The sequence below is a fragment of the Notothenia coriiceps genome, unplaced genomic scaffold, assembly GCF_000735185.1.
Source record: "Notothenia coriiceps isolate Sejong01 unplaced genomic scaffold, NC01 NC01_scaffold00003102, whole genome shotgun sequence".
NCBI classification, from domain to species: domain Eukaryota; kingdom Metazoa; phylum Chordata; class Actinopteri; order Perciformes; family Nototheniidae; genus Notothenia; species Notothenia coriiceps.
The window spans coordinates 73,477-92,539 of record NW_011335803.1 but is presented as its reverse complement, the minus strand read 5'-3'; the positions used below and the strand labels follow the sequence as shown (position 1 = coordinate 92,539).

Here is a 19,063-nt window from a genome sequence, read left to right as displayed (position 1 = left end):
AAAAGGTAATTTCCAGGGCAAAAGGGAAATGCAATACCAAATCAATAAAAAATAAAAAAAGGTAAAGAATCAAGTAATTCATACTATTCCATGTATGCTTACAATACAGTAGTTCTCATCCTATTTTTATTTATTTTATTTTTTATGGAAAACACAAACACAAGGACAGACACTCACTGCGGTGTGTTTTTTACCCTTTATTTTATTTTAGGAATAGACATTTTTTGTAAATTTGTGCAGTCTGCTAATATTATTTTTCTAAATCTAGATTTGAATTGTTGATGACAATGGGGTTAAATCCATTCCATAATTTTACACCGATTATTGATAAACTGTGTGATTTCAAAGTTGTTCTGTAGGGCTTTACACAGCAAGTGTTAGTTAGATTATTATGCGTTGTTGACTAAATAACTGGACACTCCTGGAAGTGATAAGTCTCGTTGCAGTCACGCGTGATTTTGCTCGAGAGACGTTAGTTTAAATTCTGAAGGAAAGGCCCGAGCCTGCACTTGAAACGATTGCGTTCAACCCGGGTACCCCAGTGTTTAATCGTCCTTTAATGTGGCTATACATTTTAATTGTTTAGTTTATCAAGTGTTCAGACTATGGATGACGCTTTCCAGTATCCCGTTTTCTTCGAGTGTCCTAATCTGGAGGGAGAAAGTAAAAAGAGGGCAGAACTTTACTTTCGAAATCGTCGCAAATCAGGAGGTGGTGACTGCGGTTCGATAACAAACGAAGAAAATAAAGTGTACCGAATTGCGTTTAATGACAGAGCAGGTAAGCTTTTAAATGATGTCCGCTCACAGGGTCATTTCGATTTTTTTCTTTAAATACGTAGTGCTTTGGCTGACGAAAGTGAAAGTATGGCTGCACTGTAAACATATTGATATCATTCCATAGTTTCTGCTTTTTAATCAAACAGACAGATTTATGTTTCTGCTTACAGAGCCATATCTATACCTTTTCAGTGTCGATATTCCTCTCTTTCACACTGTGCTGTATATCAACGTTCTCTTTTATAATTTATAAACCTATCCTTTTAGTTTCACTTTCACAGGGAGTTCAGACTGCTCCTCAAAAAGTACGAAATGAACCATGGACTCAGCATATTAAAACAAATTGTATTGTGTTCGTCAACTGTATACTTTCTGGTGTCTGGCTTTGCATAATTATTTTTGTATTGTGTTGTTTTGCTTTTCTCTTGGTCACTTTGTAGGTCTTTGTAGTGGATTTGTATCTCGTCTGTTTTTGAATCTCTTTCTAGTTGGCTTGCCCCTCTTTCTGGTTCTATGTCTATGTAGTCATTTTGCATTCCTTTATGGTTGTTTTGTCTCTGCATAGTTCATATTGCATTCTTTTATGGGCGTTTGGTGTCTCTTTGTAGTTGTTTTGCACCCCCTTGTGGTTATTTTGGGTCTGTAGATGCTTTAATATGTCTCTAGATGTTTTGTTTCTCTTTGCTTCCATCTCTTGGGGTCGTTTTAAGGCCGTTTTTAGTTGTTTTAAATCTAGTTTGGGTTATGTTGCCTCTCTGCATAGTTCATATTGCATTCTTTAATGGGCGTTTGGTGTCTCTTTGTGAATGTTTGGCACGCCCTTCTTGTGGTCGTTGTGTGTCTGTTTGCAGTTGTCTTATCTACTTTAGTCTTTAGTTTAGGTTTTGTCTCTCTGTAGTTCATTATTGCATCCATTTGTAGGTGTTTGGTTTCTCTTTGTAGTTGTTTTGCACCCGTTGTGGTTGATTTGTCTCTTTTCTTATGTTATTGGTCATTTGGCATCCCTTAATGCTTGTTTTGTCTCGTTGTAGTTCATATTGCATCCTTTTGTTGATGTTTGGTGTCTCTTTGTTGTTGTTTTGCAGCTCTTGTCAATGTTGTGTGTCTCTTTCTTGATTCTTTTTTTATTTTATTGGTAATTTGCATCCCTTAATGGTTGTTCTGTCTCTCTGTAGTTCATATTGCATTATTTTTTGGGTGTTTGGTGTCTCTTTGTAGTTGTCTTGCACCCCCTTGTGGTTGTTTTGGGTCTGTAGATGCTTTAATATGTGTTGAGATGTTTTGTTTATCTTTGTGGGTGCTTATTACATCTCTTGGGGTCGTTTTAAATCTAGTTTGGGTTATTTTGTCTGTTAAAAGATGGTTTTATTTGATTGTGGTCGTTGAACAGCTCTGTGCTGTTTTGCGTCTCTTTGTAGAGGCTTCAATCTTTTCATTGTTGTTTTGAGTCTCTTTTTTTAAGCTTACATCTCGTTGTGGTTGTTTCATGTCAGTTTGTAGTTGTTTTTAATTTAGTTTGGGTTATTTCGTGTCTCTTTATGTATGCTTTTATTTTTTTGTTGATTTTTACATCTCATTGTTATTGTTGAGTCTCTCTGGTGATGCTTTCAAGACAAAGGGCCTAAAATGTCTCCTTTTTCTGTCTCAGATCAGCAAAGAGTCCTGCAGAAATCTAAACATGAAGTAAAGTTTGCAGATGTTCGTCTGGTGCTGAATGTGCGAGCAAGCCCCACCTTCTCACCCATCACTACCCCAACTACAAGCAAGTTAGTTAGCCCAAAACTGGACTCAACTTCATCACAGGTCAGTGTGGAAAGTCTTCCTAATTAGTGTCTCAGAGCAAAATAAACCCATTCAGTTTGATACGAACAATTGAAAATGATTGTGTATAAAACTAGTTTTATGGTATTTCCAATTAATTGTTAAAGCATCCCAGCACTTTCATTTAAAATGGTGTTGTTCATAGATGTCATATGTTGTGTGTCTTGTTGATTGAACTTCCATAACTCCTTAAAACGGTTCTGTATTAAAAATGAAACTATATATGTTTCCATCAGGAACCGCCTGAAGAATATGAACTACAACCTGACACTTACCTTTTACAATACCTGAAGGAATGCCCAAAGGCTTGGGAAGGACTGAAGATAGAACTAGTCTCTTTGGCCTGCTCTGCTCAGCTGTACCCAGAGGAAGGGAGGGTTTTAGTTAGCTGTTTAACTCAACCTGGTGCTGCAGATTATGTTAGAGATTGGAAAGCAGAGGTTGACCAACTCTTTGATGGCTACCTGTGCCACTGTGAGGTGGACCGTCACAAAGTTGTAGCTTTGCTTGAGTCCAGGAACTCTCTTCAGACCACCAATGACGTTAAGGTCTACAGCGAGAATGGGATGGCAATTGTTGTTGGGCAGCGTTCTCAGGTGAACGCCAAGTTGATGGATGTAGGTGCCTTGCTTGGTAAACAAAGGCCACGTTTACTTGAGAGGGAAACCTGCATTTGTCGACTGGGCGAGGCTAAGCTCCGCCTCGTCTGGAAGGAGATTGAGCACACTTTGCAAAAGGACTTTCCAGGAGTGAAGGTCACGCAGGGAGCTCCAGGTCAGTTGCATTTGGAAGGCTCTGTCGAGGATATTCTTAAGGCTAAAGATTGGATCTCTGATCAGGAGAAGTTGGTGTTCCAAAGGAGAGTTTCTGACATGAGCCCACATTTTCTTTCCTTCTTGAGAAATGAATACGGAGGTCCAGGGGTGCTTGGACAATTCTTAGGGTTTAGTGACAATGCCGAAGTAGAGTTACGGGAAACGGAGCTGCGTTTCTTCAGTCTCTCTGCTGATAAATTGAATGATATCCAACGAAAACTACAGGAAAAATTCAAGGAAGTCAAGATTGATGTTCCTAACTGCTCCACTGTGCCATCTGAGCTTCAGGAAAAGCTGAAGTCCGAGACAAAGGAGATGAACCAAGGGCAATACAGGTCCAAGGTCGTGTTTGGCGCAGACAGCAGTGTGTTCTTACTTGGGCACACCAAAGAGGTTGAAGAGCTAAATGAAGTTGTCATACAGTTTATTTTGGATCATGCTAGCATAGAGGGCAAAGTCAATCTCCCTTACCCAGAGTTAGTGCTTGAGTTACCAGAATTTTTGCAGCTGCATGGTTTTGATTATTCAGGGGTTACCTTCTGTCCTTTAATATCTTCCTCTGGGCCCACAATGTTGCTGGAAGGTCCATCTGGCAAAGTGACTGATGTTAGGAATAGACTCGGTACATTTGTTGACTCCCTTGTTAAGGGCAGAGTCACCATTGAATTGCCAGGGGCAGTGCGGTATATTGAAAGCAGCTCTGGAAGGGACAACATTTTAAGACATGCTCATTCTCAGAAGTGTCTCGTACAGCTTCAAGAACAAGCTTACGCTACTAGACAGACTTTTGCATCTGATGCAGGCGCAGGTCAAGTAAACACAACAGTTGCTAGCTACAGCCTTCGTGACGGGGTCCAGGTGCTTGTGTGCCAGGGTGACATCTCCAAACAGGAAGCTGATGCCCTGGTGAACGCTGCCAACGAATTTCTGGACCATGATGGAGGGGCTGCTGCAGCACTGTCTAAAGCAGGTGGCCCTCAGGTGCAGAAGGAAAGCACAGCTTTAGTAAAGCAGACAGGGAAAATTCCCACTGGTAACGCGGTAGTGACCACAGGGGGGAACTTAAACTGCAAGAGACTGGTTCATGCTGTTGGGCCTGTAGGTGGAAAAGCTGGTGGACAAGAAAGGGTGTTACTGGAAAAAGCTGTCAAGTCTGCTTTGAATTTAGCCGAGATGATGGAGTTCAGGTCTATAGCTATGCCCTGTATCAGCTCAGGTTTGTTTGGTGTACCTGTGGCTGTGTGCTCTGAGGCTATTGTAACTGCTGTAAAGGAGTTTTGCAGCCAGGGAGGGCGAAGTCTTAGAAGAATCATCCTGATTGATAACAGAGGAGAGGTGGTGAGGTCCATGAAGGATGCATGTGATCGGCTTCTCCAAGGAACAAGTACCGGAAACAGGGCACCAAGTGGTCTGGGGTTTCAAATGGATGCTTCTGCCCAATACGCAGCAAGAAGAGCCGCTGCTGGGGCTCCTGGAGGGGCTGTCCATGTGGAGATCATTCAGGGATCTATCGAGAACCAGCAGGTGAGCAACTACGCTAAGATGATGCATTAATGTAACTTTGGTCACTTGATTAAGGATGTTTCACAAGCTAATCTGCTGTAATTGCTGTGTACTGATGTAAACAACGGTCATTTAAACCATAAATTGGATGTCATTAGATGATTGTATTCTCCTAGGTGGATGGCCTTGTGTCCCCCATGGTTGGCCATGATCCTCTCTCTTCCCGTGTTGGAAACTTTTTGTCCAACATGGTAGGACCTCAGCTGACTGTAAAGTTTCATAACGAAGCAAGCGGAGCTACAATCCCTGGTGAAATAATCCTGGTGGAGGGCTTGCCTGCACTTCAATCTAGAGGAGTGTTCTTCATCAACCTCACTCCCTGGGATAATAACCAACAGGGAACTGCTGTCCAGGTGAGGCCATGCAACCAATCTGCAACTAGATTGTATGTCTTTGTTTAGTTTTTCCTACTCAATAAAAAAAAGGGGTGTACTGATCTTGATAATGCTTGAATCTTCCAGGTCTTGAGAAATGGCATCAAAAAAATGCTGGCTTCGTGTCAGATCCGTGGCTACAGTTCAGTTGCTCTCCCTGTGCTGGGGGTCGGTGCTGCTCTACGTTTCCCTCACAGCGTGGCAGCGAGGGTTATAATGGAGGAAGTCCGTCAATTTGAACATAACCGAATCACTGGAACATCTTTCTTAGTCCGTATTATCGTTCAATCCATCGAATCGAGCAAGGTAAAAACAATGCCTGGTAACAAAAAGACATATAACAGTTTTTTCATTTTGCATGTGGAACCAGAACAACACCATTTCCACTGTCTTTCCAGGCCTTCCAGTCTTGCCAGGACACCATGCATCTCAGAGGGTTCACAAACGATGCTGACCCAGACCAAGGTTATTGTGGATATTCAGTTATTTTCAGCAACACTTTGACAAACTGCTTGTTTTCTATAATTTCTAGGGCTGTAACAAACAGTGTTAGGCTGCAAAAGGGAATAAAAACATTAAATAGGCTACCCACCACTATATTAAAGCTTTTTAAGTTAATGCTAACATGCTACAAGTTGCTTTTACGTAAATATCAGATCAGAATCAGAATTCCTTTATTTGTCCCACAACGGGGACATTTACATTATTACAACAGCAGAAGCATAGTGCAGATAAAGTAAAGAGAATAGACTTACGTAAGTATGCACACGTTATTATTAATAAAAAACACAATAAGCAAAAAAACTAATAGCAGATAAGTACACGGTGGTTAAGAAAAGAGATACCATATACAATTCAAATGATAGCTCGTATTGTTTGCCGTGAATAGAAAGAAACTACTATTACTATTATACTACTGTAAAAGCCTGTCACACGAGCCGGGAGGTATTTTTACAATGAACTTTCTTTTTTGATTGACATGACAGCTTCCTTTTATCGCCATATCTCCGCAACTAACGATGAGGTCACAGCCATGTTGGGTGGTATCAAGCTTCAGATGGCCGTTGGTGACATCACTAAGGAGAACACTGATGTCATTGTCAACACAACTGACTTCTCCAACAACCAATCTGGTATGATTCATTTTCTAAATGTTTTGATTTAAATGAAACCACGGCACCTCACACTGGTGATATTTGTTTAGGCTTTATATACAGCATATTCATACAAAAGATCCTAAAGTAAATGTGTGTTTTAAAACTCCACAGGCGTGTCTAAAGCCATTCTGACTGCAGCGGGGCCCAGTGTCCAAAGACAATTGGCACAAGGTAAGCGCAAAACTTCATCGCACAACAGTAGGACAGAGTCGGATAATAAATCACATTTACTTGCGGAGATGTTCTTCAAATGTGATTTTAAATGTGTGCTGCACATGGCTTCATTTTTACAAAACCAACATTTTATACACAATCCAACATGATGGTTTTTAAATGTCATTTTTTCTGGCAGTGGGAATTCCTGCAGACTTGATGTGTACTACAGGACCCGGGGGGCTTGCCTGCAAGGAAATCATACATGCTAGTTTCAAGAGTGACCATGAAGTGATTCGTAATAATTGCAAAAGGATACTGAAGCTCTGTGAGAGCAAAGGGTACAGCTCAGTGTCCTTCCCTGCTGTTAACACTGGTTAGTACTGTGTGTGTTAATGTGTACTTTACATTATGTTTGACACCAAATGTGTCTTAATGATCCAAATGTTGTATGATTTTCTATCTAGTTAACTTGATTACAAATTTCACAAATATATACATAATTACATGTTCAAGTAGAAGAAGAGCCATTCAGTTATTTCCAAGTTAGAAAACAATGATGCCAATTTGACACATTTCAAAATAAAGGTCCCAACCAGTCACTGCAGCGGTATAATAAGCATCATTGGTGTCTTCATATCCCATCAGGTGCAGCTCATATGGACTTGACCAAAGCATGTAAAGCATTGCTGGATGGCATGACTTCAGCTATTATGGACTTGAAACCAAGTTCCCTCAAACGTATCCGCATTGTCATCTTCCAGCAATCGGTCTTTCAGGCTTTCAGGTCAGATATAAACCTCACTCACACAATGGAAGGTAAAGCTTGCGTTGTAGCATGGGTTGCATTGTTCGACCTGTCAGAATCGCTTGTTTCAAAGCTCTTTTCTTTTGTGTTTTTTCAGATCAGAGCTGGAGAACCGCTTTGGACAAACAGCCACTCGCCACCTAAGCCTAAGAGGTTTGTTTTCATTTATAAGTGAGGACAATGTGATACTTTGTGCTGGACAGGCGTCACAAGTAACTATTTGAACAGTCCCAAATTCATTGCAAACAATCATAATTTGTAAATGATAAACTTTGACTTTGTTAATGTCATCCCTAATGGTTATTTTCATGAAGACACTATTTAAATGTTTAGGGAATATGTCATGTACATTGTTGTCATCAACAAACAAAAAGGTTACATTGGTATATAGTTATTTTGGCTCATGAAGTGATGGGAACAACATTCTCAGTTAAGTAGATTTTGTGTGTGTAAGACTATCTTATCCTTTGTTTCTTTTTCTTGCTTAGAAAAAGCTAAACAAATGCACAGGAAGTGGCAGGAGACAAGAACAAGGACCACTGCAACACCTAAAGACAAAATCTTCGCATCCTCAAAGCCACCTCCAGCTGTGATAACTGTGATTGGTTGTGGTCCCGACATCATCAGGACCATGAAGAGAGATTTGGAGGGGATCCTGCAGAATCAGCTGATGGAGAAAGACGTAGATGTGGAGGATTTCTCCAGGCTTGATGACATGGAGCGGGAGGCAGTGCAGGCAAAGCTCAAAGTCTTAGAAGTGAGCCTGGAATACAAGAAACGTCAAAGTTCTGAAGGTCGGAATGGGAACAGAGCAAAAAACTCGGCCAGAGCAGAAGCTAGAGATCGTTCAGGGTCAGGAACAGAGGTGTATGTGCTGAAAGGCCTGAAAGAGGACGTGTTGACCATCGTCGAGCTTATAAACAAAGCAATCAGAAAAGCCCTTGGCGAAGACATCGAAGAAAATAATGAAGCAATGTTAGCTCTTGATGTCCAGTGGTCGATTCAGGATACGAATAAAGTCTGGCGCGAGCTGAGCCTGCACGACAACTACATTCTGGAGGAGGCTCACAAGAAGAAACAAGTTTTTGTAGACATCACCTCACCAGACAGAATAAAGGTGTCCGTGAACCTGAAGGAAAGTAAAGCCACTAACCAGCTCACAGGCATCACCTTCGAAGTGAAAAGGAACGAGTCTGACACAAGTATGCTGTTTTTTACGAAACTAAACTTTCTTTCAATTGATTTCTGTTTTTTGAATTTGCAACAATGTGTAAAATACATATTATTTCTTTATCAGCCTTGGTGTTGCCGGAACATTGGGAACCTATGCATGGAGGACACTTCAAAAAGGTGGAGCTGCAGCCTTCGTCTTCAGAGTACAAGAATATAGAGAAGGGTTTCCTTCAAACGGCTAAATACAACATTCACAAAGTGAGTATGATGACACAAAAAACAAGTTTCTCAAAATACGCCTTTTGAATTCTATTATTTACACCTTTGCTTCTGCTACAATGACATGTCAATATTTATTTTGTGAGAAAGTATGTAACACCTACCGTACAGAATAAGTAATACATTCATCTTCTCTGATCCCAGATTGAACGAGTGCAAAACCCCTACCTGTGGTATGGCTATACTGTGCTCAAGAAGCGTTTGTTAGCTAAGAATGACACAGCTGGGGATGGGGAGAAATTTCTCTACCATGGCACATCAGCAGAGTCTTGCAACTGCATTGAAACGGGCAAATTTGACAGGAACTTTGCAGGAGCACATGGTAAGGAATGCTTTAACATGCTAAGCTAACCTCCTTCTGGCTACAATTTGACTCGTTTGGATGTTCTCTGCAACCAAATGAATATATGTCAAGCCTTTTTTAACTGGGGATGACACTGTTCACACTCTTGATTTATCTGGAAAACTTTACGCCTCAAAAGGAATCGAACGCAAATAAAGCACAAGTTTGACCCGTATTTACAGCATGGATGTTTACCGTGGATTGCATGGCAGTTTAAACGCAAAGAATGGGCAAGAATTGGCTAAAATAAGCTCCATGTTTTGAACTGACTGGAGACTACAGGACTTCAGTAAAAACCATCACTACTGCAAAACTCATGTGTGACGATAACGGTGAAAAGGCATTTTGCTGAAGCTGGCTAGTTTCCTAAAGACGCACAGGAGTGAGAGATAGCAGACAAGCTAACCACTGCAGGAACAGATAGTGCTTGCAATCTGATAGCGACACCAAGAGTACTACAATACGAGCATATGTGTAGCGCAGATTATACAGAGGGGAATCACAGCAGTTCTCTGGGACAGCGGCTTTGTCAACTCTTAGGCTTAGTGTCGAAAAATCTAAGGACTTATATATACTTATACTTATTATGAGTTAAGATATCTACATGAGCATGTAAGAATAGAAATGTTGATATCAAAAGCTAGTAACTTGACTAGTGAAAAATAGATTGTATATATCTTTCATTGGAACTGCTACCACTCAAAATTACATATTACAGATATGTTTGCTTTCTAACCTGTCAAAAAGCATGGCTACTACATCTGCTGATTGTAGTAGCCATTGGGCTATATATAATATTGTCTTTTTTTTATTCTATCACAGCTGCTGCATTTGGAAAGGGAGTGTACTTTGCAGTCACTGCGGCGTATTCGGCTGCCGGGTTTTCCCCGGCAGACGCGTCAGGCATGAAGAGGCTGTACGTGGCTCGAGTCCTGACCGGTCGCTACACCATCGGCCATTCTGATCTGAAAGCCCCCCCTCCTCGAGGCTCAGACAAAACTGACTGCTTCGACAGTTGTGTGGACAACCAGCAGAACCCCTCCATGTTCGTGATCTTCCACGATGACCAGGCCTACCCAGAACACCTTATCACCTTCAGCTGAGTGTAACTAAAACAAATGGTTTGTTACACTTTGCAATGTGCCATAAAGATTCTATTATAGATATCTTTTTTTTCGTGAGCTGATTTGGAATAGAGATGTATCTCAGAAGCACTTTTAAATAACTGTAAAACAATCAGATGTTGTGACAAATAGAAGAGATGCCATTTAACACATCCTCCATGTGTATTCAACAGCATTGTATTGAAGGACAAAGCTTTAACACTTTTCATTTGGGAGATCCTTTAATTGAACCTAATATCTTCCAAAGCTGAACACCGTATGTGCCACACAGTAAAATGTAATGCTAGTGCTTAAAAGTTTCGGTATGCAATAACTTCAATCATGCAACGATTTTTATTTTAAGGGTTATTATCCTTTCATTTATTTCATTTTAATGTTTAATACAGTATTTTGGAAGTATTTATTTTTGGTTTTATTTCCTTTTTAAATTGCCTTTAAACATTATGTATTTAGTTAAGGTAACCGGTTCAACATTATGCATATTGAATTGAAAAAACGATTTATTTTCAATGTTTTTCCAATAAATGCACTTTAATTGTCCATTTGAGAGGCAGGGCACCATCCTCAACAATGAAAATAAAAAAATATGATATAAAGATTGATGTTGTACATTATGATTCAAAGGTATCGAGAAATATTGGCAATTGTGTCATTTAGAAATCATGAACGAGTACAGAATATAACCATTTTAACATATCTTCCAAAACAAATATTCAAACAGTTAAAAAGCTGTTTTTTTAATTCATGAAATTATGCAAATGCAAGTCTTATCAATTCCATTGTGTTCCAACACGAATCAGGTAAGAAAAAAAAAACTATTGTATTCTCATTTTTAACTAACAAACAACATCAAGTGTTTTAAGCTAAAGTCACAGCCTTTTTTTACCTTATTAAACGTTTGATCTGATAAAAAACCGACTGCTCAATTATTTTATTTTACAAAGGGAAAAGCCAAAATCCACTGAAGGAGCAGTACTTATTGCTATTATCACTAATCCTCCAATTGTGCCAGACACGAACACTCACGTTGTCTCCAACTTGCAGCTGCAAGACAGCACTGTTAGAACCAGAGTGGGGGTTATGATCATCTGAACTATACCATGACACTACTTGGTTATCATTTAGGAACAAACTGCTACCACAGTCTGCATTACCAGCCCAACAGTGGGATGTAAAGGTGAAATAATAGACTCCTTGCACCGGTGCTGTAAAATAACCTGTAGAGAAATGAAAGAGAGAGAAGGAAAAACAAAAGTTTGTATATCAAACCTGCAATACTTCCATAGGTGGTGTGATTGTAAGTTGAACGAGTGAAATTGTAGGACATTGAATACTGACCTGAGACTGGGCTGTAACGTTCTCCAATGTTTGAAAGAACACGTTTGTACACCAGAGTGTAATGGACATTCAAAGGACCAATGGTGCCATCTACTGGAAGTGCAGCTGAAAATGCAACCCGAGGCCTTCCTGAGAGACAAACAAAATATAACAATATTGAGAGATAATTAAAAGGGTGCCTTTACATCTCGCTAATGCCTTCTACCCAGCAGATGCACGCAGACTTCAAACTCCCACATCCAGCCACTCTCTTCAAGCTGCAGTAACCCCTCCCCTGCCCAGCGGCTCACCTGTTCTGCTTTCCCCTTATCAGCCTGTTAGTAACCCAAATGTACCAGTCATTCCCCTGTCATTTGACCGATCTCCTTGACATTGTGTTGTTTCGTGCCTTGATTTTGAGAACCTAACCAGAATTTGTATCTGCTCACTTGCTCCTATTTGGTTCTGTTTACCGATAGACTCTGTTTTTTGTGATTGGACTTGTTTACCTATGCCAGTATGCTCATGTTTTCTTCATTTTCTCACTAAAACCCTGAACTGTTCCTTTTTGCCTGTCTGTTTGAGACCTCATCCCCCTGTATTAACACAATATGTCAAAGAAGCTTTGACCCTTAAAAGGAAATCACTTTGAAGGCTAGAGATAATACCAAAGAGTCATTACATAAATGTATGTCTGCCAAAATAAATGATGTGCAACTCAAGCTTTGGTTTATGTTCATACTAAAATAATTAAGCCCACTACAGGTTATAAGTATATTATACTTTATTACCTTGATCTACTGCACTTAGTTCAGTCACCCTGCTGTCGAGATCAGACAACTTCTTCTCACTGGCCTCCAGCTTTTTGTTTGTTTCCTCCAGGGTTCGCACGGTAGCCGCAAGCTTTTCTTCGAGAGCCCCCAGCTCCTTAAGCACCGTGTAGATGGGTCGCTCACAGCTTGGAAGGGTTTCTGTTGAGTTTGTGGTCAATATGACTGGTGCTTCTAGCCCTTGGTTTAAAATCTGGAGAGAATCCGTCTCTACCCAGTTGTTTGCATGGATTTCATTTTTCGCCTCCTGGTTCAGATGGTCAATTCCTCCAGCCTGGCATTGTGATGCAGCAAGCAACCACACAACCATGGTCACTGACAGTCTCTCCATTGTTCAGCTTGAAAAGCACTTGTTAAATGTATTGGAAGGACTGTTTACTGACAGTGAAGACATCCATTTATAAAAGGTCCAGGTTAATCATTTGTCAAAACTATTGCATACTGTAGATCAAAGCTGAAAAACAGATAACATAAAACACTTGACCTATTTCCTCATTGGAAATGTGTCAATTGCTTTTGTTTTGTCGACGTTGTTGATAATGTCTACAAAATGTCCGTTTAAGATAATAATCTAAATGTCCTACTTGATAGAAGAGATTTTGGTGGAGAACAACTGGTGAGCTGGTTAAGCTCAAACAAACTGGATTTTGCACAGTAGCTCCATTTAATAAAAAAACACACAGCTTTTCCACTGGCACAGAGTTCACAATGTGTTATCTGGACATGGAGTCAGATGGTTAATGTATAGTTCTTCTTCCGGGTCTTTTTTTGGGTTCAGGAATTCATATATTTTTTAAAAACCTCTCGTGTTGGTGCCAAAAGTCCATATCATCTTTTTCTATCACAATATACAACACACTCTGTAGCCTTTATCACACCTGATGAATGAGTCCTGGTTAATTATTTGTATTTATAGTTTATGGATGAAAAATCCTTTGTGGAAAATAATTTTATGAGCAATAACCATAAACACGAGGTACAAAATAGGCAATAATTTCCCATAAAAACACCTAGTTTCCGTCCGGCTCCTTAACAATTGTTTGTTTCTGGGTCAAGGTCATAGTTGAGGTCAATGCTAGGGAAGTATTTTATCTGGCTCTTGATTGACTGCAATTAACTCAAATGAATCCCTATGTTCCTCCTTGATGAACATTTCAACGACCTAAGGCCAAGATTTGGCTGCCACTTGATCTCTGTGACCCAGTTGCTATGAATAGCTGCTTGTTTTGCAGTGAGCAAAGTTGAATCCGAGATAGAGAGAGGGTGGATAAGAGTGGGACAGCAAGATCTGGGGAGGCAGACAAAGTTAATATGTTAAATAAAAGGTTAATCTTTAAAGGAATTCAAGATAACATATTGTGCTGTATTTCATCAGTAATTCTAAGAACTGTGGGTAGGAGTTAGTTAAAAAATTACGCCTATCCGCAGACATGGACTTCACTCGGTGTACCCTTCCAATGGAATGGGAAGAACAATGGAGGAGAGAGAAAGATCGGAGGAAAAGAGCGATTGAAGATGGTGGCCAAGAAGGGATTGAACAGGACAACCGTGAGCTGCGGAGGATTGTGGCCTTCAATGACTCCAGAATGGGGCTCACGAGTGGGATGGGAAAGAAAGAGGGGTCCGAGGACAGGATGATTGGTACTTGTAAGGAAGGAATTGAGCAGAATATGCATGAGGACACATTCGGGCATGAAGGACTTGGGAATGTCCACACATACCGAAATGAAACCTATCCTAAAGAGATATTCATTGCCTTGAAAGAATTCCTGGATTCTTCTCTTCTGACTGACCTGACTCTGACCACTCATAATGGAAAAAGCTTTAACGTACACTCCCTCATCCTCGCTGCAATCAGTTCCTTTATCCAAGAGAGGCTGAGGAATGGAAATGAAGAACGAATACACAATGACGACGACCAAAAGTGGTCAGTGTCTCTGTCTCCTGAGGTTGATCTTGTTGGGCTGAAGGCAGTTTTGGAGTTTGCCTACACTGGAGCCGTATTGTCCTTGAACAGAGAGAGCATGACCTCGATTGTGGCTGCAGCTCAAGCACTGGACATCCCTAGATTGCTGGAATTCTGCAGCAAAGAGGAGAGGATGAATGAAGGTAGAAGTCCTAAGAAGGAAGAGCGAAAGTACTCTGCCCTAGAACAGATGAAGATAACTCTTCAGTCCATTGAGAAGTTGTGGCTGGACATAGTCGGGTGTAACTTGATTTTAGATGTGGGCGGTGCTGTTTTCTATGGTGAGTAGACAATCATACCATTTCTTGGTAGGTGTCTTGTTAATGATTTCATTTACTAAACACTTCTTTTTTTTGTTTCCAGTCCACAGAGTTATCCTTGCAGCAAGCAGTGACTTTTTCCGTGGCATGTTCACCTGTGGTATGAGAGAATCACATCAAACCCGTATTTCCCTTCCCTTCATATCTGCGTCTGAGTTAGACGTTCTGATCAGATGCTCCTACAGTGGCACGCTTCCACTTAGCTGGGACTGTGTCTTCGAGATGACATGCACGGCCCTCCAGCTTCAATTCCAGCCTGCCCTCTCACTTTGCCTCAACTTCATGCGACAGGAAATGGAAGCAAGCTCCTGCCTTGACGTGGCCTCTTTTGCTGAAGCCTACGAGATGTCAGAGTTGCTCGTGGAATCCAATGACTTTGTACGGAGGAACTTCTGGGAGGTGTCACTCACTCCAAAGTTTCAGGACTTACCGGCAGAGAAGCTTCTAGATATCATCCACTGCGATGAACTGTGCGTGCCTTCAGAGTTGACTGTTTTTCGAGCTGTAATCTCATGGGTTGAGGCTGATCCTGAGGAGAGATTGGGCCAGGCTGGCCGACTGATGACCGGAGTAAGGTTCCCCCTCATGACCTTTCGAGAGTTCAGAGAGGTCAGAGCCATTTACCTACGCATTGAGTGCTTTGGAAACAAGGAGGTGGAACTCTATGGTTCAGCACTCAAGGAATTTGGTTTTAGCCTTCCCGAAACCCAGGATCCGTGCCGGGTTCGGCATCCCAAAGACGCTCTGGTTGTGGTTGGTGGAGACCAGCTGAACCCAGATGGTTTTCAGCACATACCAAACAAGGAACTTTGGTTTGCAAACTCCCTACGCAGTGGCCCAGGGTTGGTGAAGGCGATGGAGTGGAGGAGGCTGGGAGAGATGCCAGACAAGCCAAAGTTCAGGCATGGACTCGCAGCATTACTGGGAAGGTTGTATGTGATTGGAGGCTGTTACTACTACAACAAGGATGACATGATGAAATCTGCCTACAGGTAATTGCAAATATGCTTTTCCTAATTTCAATAATATATTGTCACATAGTTGCACAAAACTGGTCTCACCTTTTTCGTCTCTACCTTCATCGCGCACATGCAAGTTATGACCCTGTGCAGGACAGCTGGAAGAGGCTAGCTGACATGCTGGAGTTTAGAAGCAACTTCTCAGTGGTGGTACAAGAGGGGTGTCTTTATGCCTTTGGTGGAGATAAGGAGATCAATACCAACGTAGGCAGCGTTGAAGTGTACAACCCAGACACTGACTCCTGGAGGTAAGATTAGTGACGTTTCTCTTAAAACAGACAATATCTGTAGAGTTTTGCTCAAAAGCATTGGGTTCCTTTCCAAAGTGTCCTAAATCCTAAAGAGGATGTAGGTCAAAATATAAATACACAGTTTGGCTTATTTGAAGTGAATATACTTTCAGATTTCTTGCTGTTCTGAGTTAGTATCTTCATGGTTTATTTCACTTGTTGTAGGTCGCTTTGTATAAAAGCAATATATCATGCTTGGGAATATGTCCCAATATTGACAAGTAGACATATACTGTTTAAAATTGGCCAGTGTTCATAATATTGATCAAATATCAATGATGAAAACTGTGACTTCACCTACCTGTATATGTTGAATCTCTCTCCTTCTATACAAATGCAATAACAAATGATGGCCAGCAGATGACACCATTTTGACTCTATCAAATACTAAATGTGTCAGTGCCTTGGAAACCTTTGTTCCCTTCATACCAAAAACCATTGAATGTTGACATTGAATAAATATGCCAGACATCTACTGTCTTTATTAAAGGAACAATGTGTAGTATTTAAGGGTATCTATTAGCGGATTAAGTATAGTTTTTTATTACTATGTTTTCATTAGTGTCAAATCACCTTAAACCAGTGTTTCTCAAACTTTTTCATACCAAGGACCACTTAACCAATAAAAAAAAACTTGCGGACCACCAAACTCCACAAATATCCCAAATCACATCGTTTTTCTAGAACAGATTATAAATCGCCTGAAAATGGTACAAACAAGTGGCAACATGTGTGATGAAGGTGTTGCGCTGGGCTATGTCATGCAATCGAAAGTGAAACGTAAGCTTGCTCTATTACGGAGATATTCCCGCGAGAGTGCGGAAAACTTAAATTTATTTATTTATTTAAAATGTGAAATTGTACCGATATACTCATGGACCACTAGGGGGTGCTCACGGACCAACAGTGGTCCGCAGGACCACACTTTGAGAAGCACTGCCTTAAACTAAGGATTGGAGTATGGACTATTATGGAGATAGATTTAACTCCACTTCCACCTTGTTTTAATTTTCCCAGCTTTACGCAGCCCTTGGACCAGTCTCTGAGCGGCCATGCGGCCACTGTCCTAGATGGAAGAATCTTCATATCTGGAGGTTTCAACTGTAAGTACATGTGTCTGGTTTCCATGTTCCTGTACCACCCAGAGAGAGGAACCACCTACCTGGCAGACATGACCCATGATCGGGCCCAGCATTGCATGGAGCCACTGCGAGGCCATCTTTACGCCGCCGGTGGTGTGTGTAACCTGCGGACGTCTTACACTGACCAACAGGCCTGTGAGGTGTACGATCCTGTGGTTGATTCCTGGACTGCTTTCGCCTCTCTGCCTGTTCCTCATGTGGGCGCAGCCTCCGCTGTCCTAGAGGAGAAGATATATGTTCTTGGAGGATACTGCCAGGACGATTGCAGTGAGTCTGGACTGGTCCACAGGTTTGAACCGATCACACAGCGATGGGAGACGATGGGCAAACTGCCTGGGGCTGTTACTGACATACGGGCATGTCTGCTCCGATTGCCCCCGCACTTTAGGCTTTAGTAACTGAATGGTCAAGATTAACCTTTATTTGAAACCTCTTTGGTGTGATCTGTTCCCCAAATTGTATTTATTATTGTCAAATGTGGTTTGGCTAAAAAAACAAAACGGTTGTTTTGTCAGATATTTTGTTTAAATTATAGAAATCTAAGTCCAGAATGACTTAGATGTAAACAATAGAATTGTTTTGTCTCTTCATTTTCTTGAAAAATAAACTATACTTAAGAGTAGGATTATGCATACGATCCCAAATACTTGTTGCGATACAGTATATTAAGTATCCCAGGAGTATAATTAGCTATCAACAGTTTCTCACAATATGAAATTAATCTCTGCACTTAAGTTAATGATAACTCATGGATATGAATAAGAGTGACTGACTGCATTAGCAGAATTACAAAAATAGCTACTTGACACAACAGACGTTTTTAAATGTTCATTTTGTCTGATATAAATATACATGCTCTTAATTTGACTTTTGTCTCAATGTTTTAGTGCAGAACCATGTGATTATTTTGTAAGTAAAAAAACCAGCACAAAGTAAAAGGATGTCTATCAACAGAAAATAAACAATATAGTAATAGTTACTGTTCATATTGACCTCAGTTTCACTGTTATTTTGTATTTTCTTCAGTTTAGCTTCAGTGCCCCAGGGCCTCCAATCGAGCTCCGAAAAGTTCCTTGGTTTTCGTGTTACGGTGGGAACACAGCCTCAGTCTCCATCACTGTCTATGAATTCCATCTCAGTTTGGGAATGCATCCTTTCAAGGTTTTTAAATGCACTTGAAAATGTGTCACACTTCCGTCGGTGTGGTAGTTACAAAGATGCGCCTTGGTGAGCATTTTCAGAGACAAAAGATTAACACACAAAAGTTAAGGTTCCTGTACAGTAGCTGGAGAAAAAGCAGTGAGCTCATGAGGCAGCTCCTTTTTATTTTAGTAGGAGAGCTTATTGATGACAACAAGGGTTCAGCAAAAGCTTTTTTACATTGAGGGGATTTCCCTCGCCACTACAAACAAACAACCAGGAAATAAGTTAATTGTATTTCATGTTTTATTTTAAGTGTCATGGGTTTATCAATGAGGAACATGAGATGTAGAAAAACAATGGTTACATATGATGTTGGAAGGAGGCTGTAGAAAGAAAAATTCTCAGGATACCTTTTGATCTGCAGAGACGTTATTAGCTCAAAGCACGAAGGCTTTAAAACATAGTCTCAAAATTAGACTATATAACAATTATATGAACTATAACTGTGTGAACATTCTCAATGCTAAAGGTCACCTAATATGCAAAATCCACTTCTTCATGTCTTTTATAAATAAACATGTGTCCCCTCTGTGTAAAGAGATTCTGAATTTCTTGTGAAACAATTAGCCAATAACCAACCAATGTCA

At 40.7% G+C, this 19,063-nt stretch overlaps 3 protein-coding genes across 3 annotated transcripts; 2 read left to right on the top strand and 1 right to left on the bottom strand.

The window, feature by feature from the left end:
• The first annotated feature begins 470 nt into the window (after positions 1-470).
• Positions 471-10,731, top strand: LOC104941080 (poly [ADP-ribose] polymerase 14-like). The gene is made up of 15 exons (XM_010766121.1): positions 471-780; positions 2,428-2,582; positions 2,837-4,939; positions 5,095-5,331; positions 5,440-5,658; positions 5,751-5,817; positions 6,339-6,485; positions 6,621-6,680; positions 6,862-7,038; positions 7,311-7,449; positions 7,568-7,623; positions 7,959-8,672; positions 8,768-8,901; positions 9,067-9,244; positions 10,088-10,731. The coding sequence occupies exons 1-15, from the start codon at positions 606-608 to the stop codon at positions 10,366-10,368; spliced, it is 4,842 nt and encodes a 1,613-aa protein (XP_010764423.1). The 5' UTR covers positions 471-605; the 3' UTR covers positions 10,369-10,731.
• A 246-nt stretch (positions 10,732-10,977) lies between these two features.
• Positions 10,978-12,925, bottom strand: LOC104941084 (uncharacterized). Its single transcript, XM_010766126.1, is given in 4 exon segments — positions 10,978-11,606; positions 11,728-11,906; positions 12,018-12,041; positions 12,470-12,925. Coding segments are annotated over 4 exon segments (882 nt in total). The 5' UTR covers positions 12,868-12,925; the 3' UTR covers positions 10,978-11,325.
• A 913-nt stretch (positions 12,926-13,838) lies between these two features.
• On the top strand, positions 13,839-18,135 carry LOC104941078 (kelch-like protein 33). Its single transcript, XM_010766119.1, has 4 exons — positions 13,839-14,783; positions 14,866-15,814; positions 15,919-16,089; positions 17,149-18,135. The coding sequence occupies exons 1-4, from the start codon at positions 13,967-13,969 to the stop codon at positions 17,666-17,668; spliced, it is 2,457 nt and encodes an 818-aa protein (XP_010764421.1). The 5' UTR covers positions 13,839-13,966; the 3' UTR covers positions 17,669-18,135.
• The last annotated feature ends 928 nt before the right edge of the window (positions 18,136-19,063 follow it).

Bases quoted from the DNA above. Each gene is read 5' to 3' on its own strand.
- LOC104941078 (XM_010766119.1), top strand. From the start codon at position 13,967: ATGGACTTCACTCGGTGTACCCTTCCAATGGAATGGGAAGAACAATGG. The intron at 15,815-15,918 runs GTAATTGCAAAT...CGCACATGCAAG, and splicing joins ATGATGAAATCTGCCTACAG to TTATGACCCTGTGCAGGACA. The intron at 16,090-17,148 runs GTAAGATTAGTG...TAATTTTCCCAG, and splicing joins CCAGACACTGACTCCTGGAG to CTTTACGCAGCCCTTGGACC.
- LOC104941080 (XM_010766121.1), top strand. From the start codon at position 606: ATGGATGACGCTTTCCAGTATCCCGTTTTCTTCGAGTGTCCTAATCTG. The intron at 2,583-2,836 runs GTCAGTGTGGAA...TGTTTCCATCAG, and splicing joins TGGACTCAACTTCATCACAG to GAACCGCCTGAAGAATATGA. The intron at 7,039-7,310 runs GTTAGTACTGTG...ATATCCCATCAG, and splicing joins CTTCCCTGCTGTTAACACTG to GTGCAGCTCATATGGACTTG.